The sequence below is a fragment of the Rhinatrema bivittatum genome, chromosome 6, assembly GCF_901001135.1.
Source record: "Rhinatrema bivittatum chromosome 6, aRhiBiv1.1, whole genome shotgun sequence".
Lineage (NCBI taxonomy): Eukaryota > Metazoa > Chordata > Amphibia > Gymnophiona > Rhinatrematidae > Rhinatrema > Rhinatrema bivittatum.
The window spans coordinates 15,205,229-15,220,235 of NC_042620.1; the positions used below are offsets into that span (position 1 = coordinate 15,205,229).

Below are 15,007 nucleotides of genomic sequence, written 5' to 3' on the forward strand. Positions count from 1 at the left end.
CGGTCTCCATACCCATGCATTCGCTGATCTCTCTGAGGAGACTGCCACCTACAGTGCCAGTTCTGACGGGGGCCTTTAATGAAGTTGACACCTGTTCCCTGGGCAGTGACCACGGATGAATCATTTTATGTGCCGGCTTTCTGATGGGAATAATAAGTTTTGGCCAGCACCAAACCTTGGCTGGATTTGCAGAATGACTTTTGTGAGTGAAAGACTCTGTGGAAAATGATGCCCGGACACTCATGGTTGAGCGGTCACCTGGCTCTCGCCACATCTTCAGTACCATTCCTAACTACGGCTATGTGCATACTGACAAAACACGCATAAAACTGACCTGACGGTCAGAGCCAAGGTACGCACCCAAACTGAATTTGAATATTGGGCTGTTATGTGCTTAAACATACGCACGTATCACTACTCATTGCAAAGTACATAAAAAGCATGACATTTACCCTCAGACCTTTTGAAAGTTTCAGTTATGCATCTAAATTGACAGCACACGCCTGAAACCCCTTCCTCCAGAATGCCCCGAGGTTGCTATTCGACTTATCCGCCTAAGTGGCGGCTCTGAATATCCACCTGCGTCCAGTGGCTCCCGCTTAGCTGATAGCTGTGTAAATGAGCTCGGATCTGCCCGAAGCCTCAACTGTTCTGCTAATGAGTTCCAAGCAATTGAAATGAACCAAGCATGGCTAGGTTTTGAATGTCTGCCTTTTCTTTTTTATGCGGTGAAATGAATGTATATTATGAACTTACGCACCTGATTTAAAGAGGCTGAAAGCACGGACAGACACCTTTCACACATAACTCCATACATAGGGCCTGGCTAAGCTTTAAAACATGGCCTCCTTAATTTTCAGCACATCCGAAGGACATCGTAACCTGTGTGAAAGTACAGCTCAGCTCCCCATGCCCTGATATTTGACTGATAGGAAATCTTCTCTCCCAGCAAAAACAAATTTATTAACAAATGTGTTAATAAAACAGCCCTTTCTCTGAGTAATCAAACACTGAATAGACACAAAACAGCAGGACATTTTGCTCTGTTTTTTTTTTCTTCTGAAGGGATGAAACCAATTATAGCTGGTCTGCTAGCTCATTCCAAAGCACACATTATCTGGCGCATTAAAATTTATTTATTTATTAATCTTGTATAATCTGCCTTTCATCGCCAACAGAGACATTAAGGTGGAGTACAGTTTTAAAAAGTGGGCCCCCAGTCACGTTACCGACTCTCCCCACATGGCAGCCGTGACTAGCACCAGGGTAGACTCTTCTGGGACAGAATGATGGAGCTTGAAACAACATCAGGAAAGATTTACTGTTCTTTGCATTTGACGAAGAGCTTGCATAACAGTTTGAAGAAAAATTGATTTTCAAAGACACAGTTGAGCACTTAGTGATTTGCGTGAACAGAAGCTTAGTCTTGGCACAGAGTCGTTTTATCATTTTGGACTGTTGAGCAGACATTACAGTACTTCAACACTGAACATTGCCGATGCATAAAGAGGGCTTTTAGCTTATTCTCTGTAAAGATATAGAGAGTTCATGATGGCTGATTCTTCTTCTGTTTTCCTTTTTCTGCAGAAGTTGGACACACTCAGGGGCCATTAGATGGGAGTCTGTATGCCAAGGTCAAAAAGAAAGATTCGACTCACGGCAGCACCAGCACCGTCAACGCCAACGGCATCCCACTCTCTGCTACGCCCAACCACCTTGAGCATACGCTTTCAGTAAGCAGTGATTCAGGGAACTCTACTGCCTCCACCAAGACCGACAAAACAGATGAGCAGGCAACAACTTCAGCCACAAATCAAATCTTGACACCAGAAGAGAAACAGCAGCTTGAGCGACTTCTGAGTGGCTTTGGCTTGCAAACCGAGGTGCCGATGCATAATCACAACCCAGTGACATCTGTGGCTGGAGGTGTACTCCATGTTATTCCAGCTCAAGTTCATGTCAATGGGGAAACTACAGCTCTCACTACAGAACGAGAAACAGACATTCTAGATGATGACCTTCCCAACCAGGATTTACACAGCATAGGCAGTTTGGGAACACTCTCATCCTTTGATGGCACAACTAACATGAATGAGATTAGCTACCAAGAAGCTCCAAGAATGGATAACCTTCCCTCCTTGTCTAATGGCTCATCCAGTTTCAATGGGATGGACAAATTGCACAAAAGTGGGCTTTATGAAAATGAACCAATGGTCAACGGTGGATACCCTTACAGTAACCAGAATCCTGTGAGAAAAATGGGTGGCCGTCGTCTTCAAGATGTAGGGAATGAGATGCGTCCCTCAGCATCCGCCCAGGATAGTCTGGCAACTTACCACGTCAACTTTCCTGCCCCCACCTGGGGGCAGCCTGAGCAATCGACTGTAACACAACAGCCCTCGTATTACTTTGACCCTAATGCCATGAATCGTTCCCAGTCATTTTCAACGGCAGAGACCATAAAGGGTGAAACTGGTCCGCAGCTCCCCCAAGCACCAGTCCGGAGTGGTAGCAGCCGAGAAGCAGTTCAGAGGGGACTTACTTCCTGGCAGCCAGGTGGGGTTAGAATCAGATCTCCGTCTCATCAGCAAGATGGAGCACTTGACAAGCAGAGTCCTAGCCAGAGCCCACATCAGAGCACTTTCCAGTCTGTGCCTCAGAGCCACAGCATCCCTGAATTCCCCAAGGTGGCTTCCCAACAAGAGATTGAGCAGTCTATTGAAGCACTTAACATGCTGATGTTGGATCTTGATCCTTCTTTTTCACAGATGCACAAATCTCAGAGTGTCCCTGCTGCCACCAGAGATGAAAAGCCCGTTCCAGTGGTCACCTCTCTGTCTGCCCAGCCTGTCTTGACCACCTATAACCAGCCAGTTCCCCAAATGGCCCAGCAGAGACCCAGCAATGCCTATATCACTTCTCCACCCAATGTGATGCAGAACATCGCTGGCTCTGCTGCCCAGCCTTTGGTTATGGCCGAACAAGTGCCAAATGTCTTTTCATCAGGAACAGTCGGACAGGTTGGCAAGAGTATTATTGGTGAGCCAGAGCACATTTTACAGGACTACAGGGAGGCTCCCTCACCCTACGGTTACCAGAAGCAGCCGTCTCCCACATCACCAATGAGGAGCTACAGGCACAGCCCAAGCAGCCCTTCTTCCTCTCCCGTGCCCCCTACAAACATCTACATCCCACCTGGACTCCAGCAGGCCCTGAGTACTTCCCTTTCATCCCCTGCGGTCATCGCGCAGCCCCAGGTGCCTCAGAAAGGAGCAGAGAACATGGAAGTCCCTACCAACACCCCAGAAGAGGAAAGCTACAATCTGGAGGGGCTTGTGGCCCACAGAGTAGCAGGTAAGAGGTTGGGCTTTCTCTCTGTTTCCAGGTGATTGCATGCCATAATGGAAGCTTTTTTTTTTTTTTTTTTTTTACCATCATCAATGGTAGGGTATGGAAAATTTAGTTTGTTTCTTCACTGAATTTTGAAAAGAGGTTGTTGTTTTTATTGACTTGACAAATAAACGTTTCTGTAAAAACCATATTACAACTGCTGTCTTATGCTCTGCAGGGCAGGGCAGGTAGGGCATACGTGGTATTGCAGCCTACATTTATGTAAGATTCAGACCACGGGGATAGCTTGTCAACCTAATTCTGAGGTAGTTTGTGGTGTAACTCTTTTCTGATGTCAGCACGAGTGCGGCAACTTTTCCGTAACAAAGCAAACGGGTAACGAATATTCGTGAAGCTGATAGGAAGGGGTAAAACCTTAACCCCTACAACCACAAGTGTAGTGGAAGGGGTTGTGCCGTAGTAAAGCTGCTCATGGCTCCTGCTTTCAAGGCAAAGTTTACTGAATTGCGCATGGAGCGGGAGAGCGACTTGGGATGCGTCCTGTACGTGCAGGGTTCCCGCGGGAGCAATGCTGCAGGGCCCAGGATTCTAGCAAGTGACTTCTCCTATAGAGGCTGTTGCAGGTGACCTTGGAAGCCCAAAGGCACAGGAGGAAACCGCTGGACCTGAAAGGGAGGGGGGAGGAAGGGGATACCTCAGCAGACAGCTGGAGACATGGGATCAGTTTTTGACTCTGGCGCCTGCTGCAAAGGTTAAGCTTACATTTAGGACTCTCCTGATGTAGCATTTAACGCCTAGGGCAGGGATGAGCAAACTGGGGTGGGGGCCGAAACGATCCTGAAGCGGGTCCCACTGGCTGCCCAATCGGGGAAGAAAAAGAATAGCCACGCAAGGGGTCTGGGTGCCATAGAGGCACTGCAGGCTCAGGAGGGAGGGGCCCCGCCAGAACGTAGTGGCATCGCTGTGAGTAAGCAGGCCCGTGGCTTATCCGTGTGTCTCTGTCACTGGGCCCAGGTGGGGAAGCTGCTTACCCTGCGGCAGAACTGGGCATGGGAAAGGCCACCGTGGCGTTCCACAACCCAGGAAGAGCTGCCACCTTCGGGCCTCAGTCCAGGAGGAGCTCCCGCTGCCGCCGCTGCTGCTGCGTCCCTGCCCAGGGAGAGAGGTCACAGCCGTGACCCCACTGCGGAAAAAAAGAGGTGGTGAGGACGGGGAGGGGAACAGGCAAAGAAGCAGGAGAGAATGAGGACGTGGAGGGGAGAGAGGGAGGAGATGGGGAAGAGAGAAGAAAGGCAATAAGCAAGTCAGAACATGAGAGAGCGCAAAAGATGAGCAAACTTCAGAAGAATGCAAAAATAGAGAGAAAAATAGGAAAGGTTAGTGAGAAAAGAAAGGTTGGGCAGGGTAGGATGGAGTTTTTCTCAGCTCCTAAAATCTTTTTGCTGGCACCTAAGCTTTTTGAAAAAATTTCCAGCTATTACCATTGTGGGTGTGTGTGTGACCAGTATGTCTGGGTGAGGTGTGGAGTGTGCATCTCTGTGTTTGTCTGTGGGCCTTTGTCTGTGTGTGCTCTATGTTACTGTGTATGATATGGTCTGCCTGCCTGTGTCTTTCTCTGAGTCTGCTGTGTCACCTGTGTTTGTCTGAGTATGTTGTGTCTGTGTTTCTCTGTGTCTGTTTTCCATCTGGGTGTGTTATGTGTGTGTTTTTCCGTCTGGGAGTGCTATGTCTGTGTTTTTCCGTCTGGGTGTGTTATGTGTGTGTTTTTCCGCCTGGGAGTGCTATGTCTGTGTTTTTCCGTCTGGGAGTGCTATGTCTGTGTTTTTCCGTCTGGGTGTGTTATGTGTGTGTTTTTCCGTCTGGGAGTGCTATGTCTGTGTTTTTCCGTCTGGGAGTGCTATGTCTGTGTTTTTCCGTCTGGGTGTGCTATGTCTGTGTTTTTCCGTCTGGGTGTGCTATGTCTGTGTTTTTCCGCCTGGGAGTGTTATGTCTGTGTTTTTCCGTGGTTATGCTATGTCTGTGTTTTTCCATCTGGGTGTGTTATGTCTGTGTTTCTGTGCCTCTCTGGATGTTTAGTTTATGTCTCTTATAGGTCGATGTGATACTGTGTGCTGGTTGCAGCGCATGGCTCAACCCATGATTGGACGTGCGTCCATAACCCCCAATGCAAAATGGGAGTTAGCCCTTCCAAAACGTGCGTCCAATCACGCGTGTAGGTAATAGCGCTCATCACGTGCAAGTTCAGGTTGATGAGGCTATTATCTATTCCCGCCGATGTAAAAAAACAAATGTGCACACAATGCGTACATTTTTACTCGCTAAAATGAACGCCTGCCCCGAGGATCCCAAAAATTTTGGAGGATCCCAAAAAGTATACAGGAAAGCAGAAAATACTGCTCTTCTGTACTTCTTCCAAAGTAATATCATGGCGATATTAAGTCGGAAGAACTAAAAAAAATTAGAATGTCCCGAAAAAAACAATAAATAAAAAAAAGGGTGCCAGCAAAGGTTAGGAAAACGGACGCTCTAAAATTGAGCGTCCGTTCTCCTAACTGGCTGACAGCCACCTCTCCCGAGCGCCCGCTGCTGAGGAGCCACTAGGGGTGCACAGTTTCTCCTAGCGCCTCCTTTTTACCGTGGCACGTGATTTAAATATTAAATCGGGCATCCGGGAGAGGTGGGTCAGCGCGTGTTAAGGAAGCGGGCGCTCAATCATGAGCACCCGTTTAACACACACACCGATATCACATCGGCCTATTTGAGGGGTATCTGTGGCCTGCGTGTGGTATGTTTTTGTCTCTCTATGTTTGTCTAGATATGGGGTAATTGTGTCTGTCAGTGTTTGGGGTCTCTGTTTTTGTCTGGTATCTGTTTTGCTCTCTGTTGGTCTGGGTGTTGGGTGTCTGTCAGTGTATGAGGTATCTGTTTTTTTCTCTGTGTGTGGGTGTGTGTATATATATGTTTATGTGAGCTTTGTTCAGTGGAGGGGCAGTGTGTGTGAGTGTGTGTGAGAAGTTTGCACTGCTGCTGGCTTTTCTGTATCTGTTCTGTGGAGGGGGCAGGGTGTGGGTGGGTGTGTGAGGGAACTTTGCACTGCTGCTGGCTTTTTTGTATCTGTTCTGTGGAGGGGCAGGGTGTGGGTGGGTGTGTGAGGGAAGTTTGCACTGCTGCTGGCTTTTCTGTATCTGTTCTGTGGAGGGGGCAGGGTGTGGGTGGGTGTGTGTGAGGGACGTTTGCACTGCTGCTGGCTTTTCTGTATCTGTTCTGTGGAGGGGGCAGGGTGTGGGTGGGGGTGTGAGGGAAGTTTGCACTGCCGTTATCCATGTTCTGAGAATAAATGGAAGACCTTAATTCCAGTGATGTGAATTTGGCACCTTTAATAGCCTTTAAGAGAGCAGTTTTTTTTGAAGAGGCTATGCTTTTGAAGAGGGTATGGTTTTAGAGTATGCAATGGACCCTCACTTTCAAAGAGTGACCGCCTGGGCAGTTCATGATGTGCCTGTGCATTTTTCACCTGTTCTGTTGTGTGAACAGCTGAGAGGGTAAAATAGCCTGTGCCCTTGTGAATGTGTCATTTACGCAGGCTGTTTTCCTGGGAACCTGGGCATGCTTCTGGCTGGCATTCATCTCTATTGGTTTGAGTATTGTCTTTCCCATGCATTAGAAAAATAAAATGTTTACAGCATGGGGAAAGTAGATGTTGCGAGCTGCAGCTGGTGAGTAGTGCCGTGTCTGGAGGGGGCTGCGTGCGTGTGTGCGTGTGTTTTGGGGATGTTTATCTGTTCTCTCTGCCACCGTAGTTTTCCAGTGGGTAAGCTCTCTGTGACATGCACGGAATTTCATACGCCACTGCTAATTTTATACTTCTGATCCCTGGGATTTGCCATTCCTGCAGTGCCCGGGACCTGCGTAGGCTGGAGCAGGTCCTGGGCACTGGTGATTCACCTGCTTTCTGCCAGCCTGGAGGTGGGGAAGGCAAGAAATTCAGACCTGGAGTGAGGCATTGAGCTTCTTCCCATTCACATCACTACCAGGTGCATTAGCTTGTTCCCTGTATTTACCCGGATCAGTCCAGACTCCTGGGTTTTGCCTCCGCACCAGCAGATGGAGACAGAGGAAGCTCTGATAGACTCTGCCTTATATACCCGGGTGCCACCCACAGCCTGTCAGTGTTACTCTGTCTCCAGCAGATGGTAGGAGTGCTTAACCCACGCTCTGTGATTATTTTGGATAGTTATTAGTTAGCTTCAGATGGCCAAGGTAAATTTTGGGCTTGCTTTTAATTTCAATTGGAGGAAAGTTATTCTATAAAAAAAAAACAAAAAACAGAACAGAGACATCTTTACAGCAAAGGATCTCCTCAGCCTCCCAGGGAAGAGCCAATTCCCTCTGGTTAGTGAGGCAACTGCGGCTGTGGTCGAGGACCCGATAGCAGCTTAGGGGTTGACACCGGGGAGCCCAGCTCACTCACCCCAGGAGACCTAGCGACAGGACCTCACCTGGACTGGGCAAGTAAAAAAAAAAAAAATACTAAGAACCTTTGCTCTGTGTCTCGGCTCTCCCTTCACTTCGATAGTGGTTATTTTTAGTTCTCTCTCCCGCGGAGGTCAGCGTGTCGCGCATGCGGCTCGGTGTGTATCCGTTTGTCTAGAGACAATTTGTGTTCCGCTTGCCTGCCGGGGGGACAGGGCACTTCGAGAACCGCTGGCGGGGAGGGGGTGTCATGCTGCGCGTAACTTCTGTCTCTGGCACGTTTGGAAAGCTACCTGAGTTTTCTTCTGCCCTGTTCCCGCTGAGCATGGGAACGGGCGCCATTTTGGAAAATTTTGGCGTGGCAGAGCCGGTCACATCAGGGGATAGCATTTTACCACCGGCACTTTCGCCTCAGCGCCCGCCCGCGGGGTGGTGGGGGGGTGTCAAAATCGGCGTGTCCTGAGCCTTTTTTACTGGGGGATGTCCCTACAGAGGGGGAGGATTCCTCCTCCTCCTCGTCTTTTAACTCGGATTTTGTTTTATTATTGCAAAAGGCCTTTAAGGCCAGGTGAGCCTCAAAAAAGCAGGGCAAGGAGCGGAGTTCATCTCCTCTGTCTTCTAGGCCCCGAAAATGGTCCAAGGCCAGAGCGGATCAAGGAGCTCCTAAGGCTAAGCGGCCCTTGAGGTCCATGGCACCTCAGGACGACTCTGATTCGTCCTCTGATGTTTCTGCGGACCACGAGGATCAGGACCTGGCCACCCCTCCCTGAGGGGGGGGTAGAGGGTGATGGGGACCAGCAGCAGAGTGCTGCATGAGAGGCCCATGGCATGGATGGAGACGATCCTAAGGTAGTAAGGATGTTCCGGAGGGATGAGCTGCCACCTCTTATCCCCGCGATCCTGAAGGACTTGGGCATTGAGACGGCACAGGATCAGGTGCCCTTAGGGTCTATGGACCCAATTTTATTGGGTCTGAGGGGCCCTCCTACAGCGTTTCCTTTCCATTTCCCCCCGACGGATCTACTCTATAGGAATGGGACACCCCAGATATGGGGCTTAAGGTCACAAAAGCTATGGATAAGCTTTATCCTCTGCCAGAGGAGGCTCTGGCAATTCTCCGGGTCCCGAAGGTGGACGCAGCCGTGGCTACGGTTACAAAGAAAACGACTATCCCAGTTACGGGTGGTATGGCTCTCAACGGTCTACAAGATTGTAAGCTTGAGATGTAGCAGAAGAGGATCTTTGAGGTCTCAGCGCTGGGGGTCTGGGCAGCGATGTGTAGTGATTTCAGTTTGAGAGCTGGGCTCCGCTGGGTGCAGCAGCTGCAGGCCAATGAGTCTCTCTCTGAGGAAGAATTTCATCAGGCAGGGCGCCTGGAAGCAGTCATAGTGTATAGTGCAGATGCTCTTTATGATCTCTTGCAGAGTTCTGCCCGGTCCATGGTCTCAGTGGTTTCGGCTAGAAGATTATTGTGGTTGTGCAGCTGGGCAGCGGATGTGTCTTCAAAGTCGCAGTTGGGCTCTCTCCCATTTAAAGGTAAGTTGCTCTTTGGCAAGGAGCTGGAAGACATGATACAATCCTTGGGAGAGAATGAGGTTCATCGTCTCCCAGAAGACAGACCACGGTCGAGAGGATCGTTTTCTTCTAGGTCTCGCTTTCGCAGTGGTCGTAGTATTCGAACGCCCCGAGCGCCCACGTCTTCGTTCCAACAGAATGCTGGATGGCAGCAATCCTGGCCTCAGTCCTTTCGCGGGCGATGTTTTGGTAGAACCGGTAACTCCCAGCCTGCTCAGAGCGGAAAAACTTCACAATGATGGGTAGCTGGTTCATTCCTCGATTCCAATGGTAGGAGGCAGACTGCCCCTGTTTTATGAGGAATGGACTAAAATCTAGTCGTGATAAAAGACAGTTACGTGATAAAAGACTGTTACGCTTTAGATTTTGCAAGCCAGCCACGCCAACAGTTTCTGGTCTCTCCATGCGGGTATGCCGCAAAATGTCGAGCGGTAAAACTGACAGTGCAACGCCTGCTCGACCTGGGCGCCATTGTCCCGGTTCCTTCCTCAGCACGCCGCAGAGATTGTTATTCCATTTATTTCGTAGTTCTGAAAAAGGAGGGGTCCTTCCGGCCTATTCTCGATTTAAAGCGGGTCAACAGATGTCTGCGGATCCCCCGATTTCGCATGGAGACACTCCGGTCGGTAATCGCATCCGTCCATCCAGGAGAGTTCCTGGCATCTCTGGATCTCACGGAAGCATATTTGCTTGTTGGGATCAGGAAGGATCACCAAAGTTCCTGAGATTCGCAGTGCTGGGGCACCATTATCAGTTCAGGCTCTGCCCTTCGGTCTCGCTACAGCGCCCAGAACTTTTACCAAGATCATGGTTGTAGTGGCAGTGCAACTCCGCAGAGAGGGGTTGTTAGTGCATCCCTACCTGGACGATTGGCTGATTCGGCCACAGTCGGTAGCTCTTTGCCACGCAGCAATCCAGCGAGTGTTGCAGCTCTTGAAGACGCTCGGCTGGGTGGTCAATATGTCCAAAAGTCACCTGATCCCCCTCCCAATCGTTGGAGTATTTGGGAGCTTTGTTCGACACTCGGCAAGGAACGGTCTCGTTCACGTCCGACTGTATTGCCAAGTTGCAGGGTCAGGTGAAGATACTACTCTCCAAGGTTTGACTGAAGATCTGGGATTATCTGCAAGTTCTAGGGTCTATGACCTCAACTCTGGAGCTGGTGCCCTGGGCCTTCGCTCATATGTGACCTTTACAGTCAGCTTTGCTTTCCCGCTGGAGCCCAGTCTCCAAACAGTTTAATCAGTGCCTGCCTCTGACGGACTCCGTTCGTTCCAGTCTGCATTGGTGGCTGTTCTCAGACAATTTGCGCAGAGGAGTTCCTCTGGTGGTTCCGGATTGGATGGTGGTGACCACAAATGCCAGCATCTCCAGCTGGGGTGCAGTTTGCCTGCAGAACTCTATGCAGGGGCAGTGGACTCCGGAAGAATCTCGGTGGTCCATCAATCGTCTGGAGACCAGAGCAGTACGCCTGGTGCTGCAGACATTCCTCCCACTGATCAAGGGGAAGTCGGTCAGGATGCTGTCCGACAACGTGACCACAGTGACTTACATCAATCAGCAGGGAGGCACCAGAAGTCATCCGGTAGCAGAAGAAGCTCGTCTGTTAATAGGCTGGGCAGAACAACATCTCCTCATCATAACCGCATCCCACATTGCTGGGGTGGACAACGTTCACGCGGATTTTCTAAGTCGGAATCATCTAGATCCAGGCGAATGGGAGCTGGCGGACAAAGCCTTCCAACTCCTCTGCGACAGGTGGGGCGTCCCTCACATGGATCTGATGGCAATGTTCAAGAATTCCAAGGCCCCACGCTTCTTTGCTCGCCGCAGGAACAAAGCAGCGGAAGGAGTGGATGCTCTGGTTCTTCCGTGACCGACGGTTCTACTGTATGTATTCCCTCCTTGGCCTCTAATAGGCAAAGTACTTCGGCGAATAGAGAAGCACCCGGCAGAGGTGATCTTGGTAGCTCCTAAGTGGCCGCGAAGGCCGTGGTTCGCGGATTTTCTCAATCTGGCAGTGGATGGTCCCCTGCGGTTTCCCTTGCTCCCGAATCTGCTCCATCAGGGGCCCGTCTGTTTCGACCAGGTCGATCGCTTCTGTCTAGTGGCATGGCTTTTGAGAGGCAGCATCTGAGGGGCAAAGGCTATTCTGATGCGGTAGTTACTACTCTCTTGCGATCTCATAAGACTTCTACTTCTTTATCTTATGTTCTTGTCTGGAAAGATTTCGAGTCGTGGTGCATGGCTCGGGAGGTTGTGCCCACCCAAGCTTCCGTGTCAGATATCCTGTGTTTCCTTCAGATAGGAATAGCGAAGGGTTTGTCCTGTAGTTCCTTGAGAGTTCAAGTGGCAGCTCTTGGTTCTTTATGGGGTGCCATTGAGGGCATAGCGTTGGCTGCGCATCCGGATGTCTCTCACTTTCTTAGGGGGGCAAGGCATTTGCGGCCTCCAGTGACTTCACTATGTCCATCTTGGAATTTGAACTTAGTACTCAAAGCTCTGTGCGAGCCGCCCTTTGAGCCCCTGAAAAGGGTGACATTGAAGGATTTAACGCTAAAAGTGGTCTTTTGATAGCGATTTCTTCGGCTCGCCGGGTTTCCAAGCTGCAGACGTTGTCCTGTAGGGAACCTTTCTTGAGGATCTCAGATTCGGGTATCTCTTTACGTACGGTTCCTTAAAGGTGGTTTCTTTGTTCCATTTGAATCAATCTGTGGAGCTTCTGTCTTTTTCCGGTCTGGATAAGTCAGATCCTCTTTCTCGGGATCTGCAGAAGTTGGATGTTCGCAGGGCTCTGCTCCATTATCTGGATGTTACTAATGATTTTCGAGTCTCAAATCATCTCTTTGTGCTCTGGCGTGGTCTAAAGCGAGGTAATATGGCCTCTAAGACCACGATAGCCAGGTGGCTGAAGGAAGCGATTAATTCCGCATATTTGCTCCGTGGTCGGCCCTTGCCAGTGGGTCTGCGGGCACATCTGACGTGATCTCAAGTGGCTTCTTGGGCAGAATGTCAGCAGATTTCTCCTCAGGAGAACTGTAGGGCGGCTACATGGAAATGTTTGCATACGTTTGTGAGGCATTACCGGATTGATGTCCAAGCGCCAGGGGTGGCTAATTTTGGAGAAGGTGTGCTCAGAGCGGGCCTCTCCGGTTCCCATCCCAAGTAAGTAGAGCTCTGGTACATCCCAGGAGTCTGGACTGATCCGGGTACATACAGGGAAAAGAAAATTGATTCTTACCTGATAATTTTCGTTCCTGTAGTACCACGGATCAGTCCAGAATCCCACCCGTTTACTGCTTAGAGGTAATGGAGAGTCCGCTTCATCGGCATTGGGTTTGTGTTTTTCTCATCTGCAGAACAATTGGTGTTACCCTATTTACTGGGTCTGGTTTACAGTTGGGGTCAATGCTCCATTCAAGTTTACGGTTATTGTATATAGTTAGTTTAGATTGCAACTATCCTGCTTTGACACTGAGTAATACTGACAGGCTGTGGGTGGCACCTAGGTACATAAGGCAGAGTCTGTCAGAACCTTCTCTGTCTCCATCTGCTGGTGCGGAGGCAAAACCCAGGAGTCTGGACTGATCCATGGTACTACAGGAACGAAAATGATCAGGTAAGAACCAATTTTCTTTTAAACACAGTATACACCGATATAACTTTACAGTAATCATTAATGCTCTGCCAAACCCGCTCATAAACGCCCTGGGGAACCAGCATATTACAAATGTATTGATAAAGAACTGTGAATCCCACTGCTCCCGCCCCGACCCCACAAGATCTGTCTTTCTATATATATATATAGATAGACTGAGATACTGCTCATACATTTTTGCATGCGGAAATCTATATTTTCATAAATCAGATTTATGACAGAATTATCCAGCACGTTTACCCTCCATCAGCGAGAGGAATCCTTAAGGCGGTCGTGCCTGGTAGGAACATCACAGCATGTGATAAGCTGACTGTCCTGACCGTGAGCAGGGTTCAGCTCCTGGGTCAGCACTCCTGGGCAGGCTGGGGCTGTGGACACCATGGAGGCAGTGCTCACAGCCCCTGGATGTGGGGGAGGAGGAGAGGGGGGAGGGTCTCAGCCATTAGTGGCAAGACTTAGGAGTCACGTTAGCCGGCTCCTAGAGGGAGCCATGGCTTGGGACTGTGGCAGTGGAGATGGGTTGGGTTGGAGAGGGGATATTAGGGGAGAAAACCCAGCCAGCTGTAACAGGAGGAAGAAGAAACGCCCCGGTTCATAAAAATGTCCCGCCCGCCCTCATCCTGTCTGGTCGTAAACTGCGTTCCTGAGTCGGAGCCGCCGTGCTTCTGTCTCTGCCCAGAGAATATGTAATATTTCCAGACCTTAGCCAATCAAAAGTCACCGGCCATAATGTAGACGGAGGGGTCGTGGCTGCAAACTGGAGAAATCCTATTACTGTTAGCTACTTATCATTTTTAAAGCGCTGCTAGACAAAGGTTGTGTAGAACAGTTCCTGCTCCGTGGAGCTTACGATTTAGTCAAGACAAACTCATACGAATGAGTCTGCGAAGGGGCCGTATTTATTATAGGGAAGTGCTTAGGGTTTTAAAAGCAGATTCAGAAAGGTGAGTTTCTGAACTGGGTTTGAAATCGCCTGGAGAGAGAACAAAATCTGAGAAATGCAGCGGCTACGTTTCAACGGGATCTCTAAAAGCTCTTCTGAAAAAGGATGATTTTTTACATTTGTATTTCTTTACTGATTCTCAGAATTATGAGAGGTGAAGGAAGAAATTAGGCTGGTTTGTTTTGCCAGAGGGGCTGGAAGATTCCCCGTACGTCTTCTTCAGATTTGACCTCAACTGACTGAGCATTAGATGGCTCTTCCGCAGCCTGTTATGCTGCCCCGTAAAACCCGGGGAGCGTCCTGACCCGTCAGGACAGGATTACAGCAGGCCATGTGCACGGGCTGATGCCTTGTCCCCCGGTATTGGAGCCCTCAGCTGGGGGGGCCTCACCAGAACTCAAGCCTTCCATGATGTGGGCCAACGTTAAGTCATTCAGCATAGCCAAATATTGGGGATTCAGATTGGTTCGTTTCAGTCTTTCCCAGCAAATAATGTCTGATAGAGGAGCATGTAAAAGGTTTTACTTGGAACTGTACTTTTTAGATGGAAGTAAGTCTTGTACCAATTAGAATAAGCCTCCTTCTGTGCACCTAGGATGACTGGCCCTGCCTGGTAGTATAATCCACCACCAGCTCTGTTTGCAACCATTGGGACTATAGAAAACGTGAAACATCCAGTGCCGTTACATTAAGATCTGTCTTAGACCAGGGGGTTCATTTTGATTACTGATTTCAATACTAGGATTTATGTGCTGCCTCCGCAAAGCTCAGGCGACTACCAGGAGCACCTGCTTAATGTGGAGGTCTGCGGATAGGAATGTGACTTCCCATAGCCACTGACCTTCTCTGTGACTTTCGGACCCTGGCTAAAAACAGAGCAATGCTGGACCATAAACTGAAATAGCAACGCAAACATGTAAAATGGAAAGACATGCACAGAGTGGCCCTGGGCAGATGAGTAGCCAGATTTCCATCTACAAACCAACAGCAGTTGTTGCACCATTGTC

At 49.5% G+C, this 15,007-nt stretch overlaps 1 protein-coding gene across 1 annotated transcript in view; it reads left to right on the forward strand.

Annotated features, from left to right (window-relative positions):
* Positions 1-15,007, forward strand: part of TNS1 (tensin 1) — a gene marked incomplete in the record, with an annotated part of 1,098,810 nt that overhangs the window by 941,178 nt on the left and 142,625 nt on the right. Inside the window, 1 exon segment of the mRNA XM_029605104.1 lies at positions 1,588-3,354. Coding sequence (XP_029460964.1) covers positions 1,588-3,354 — 1,767 coding nt within the window.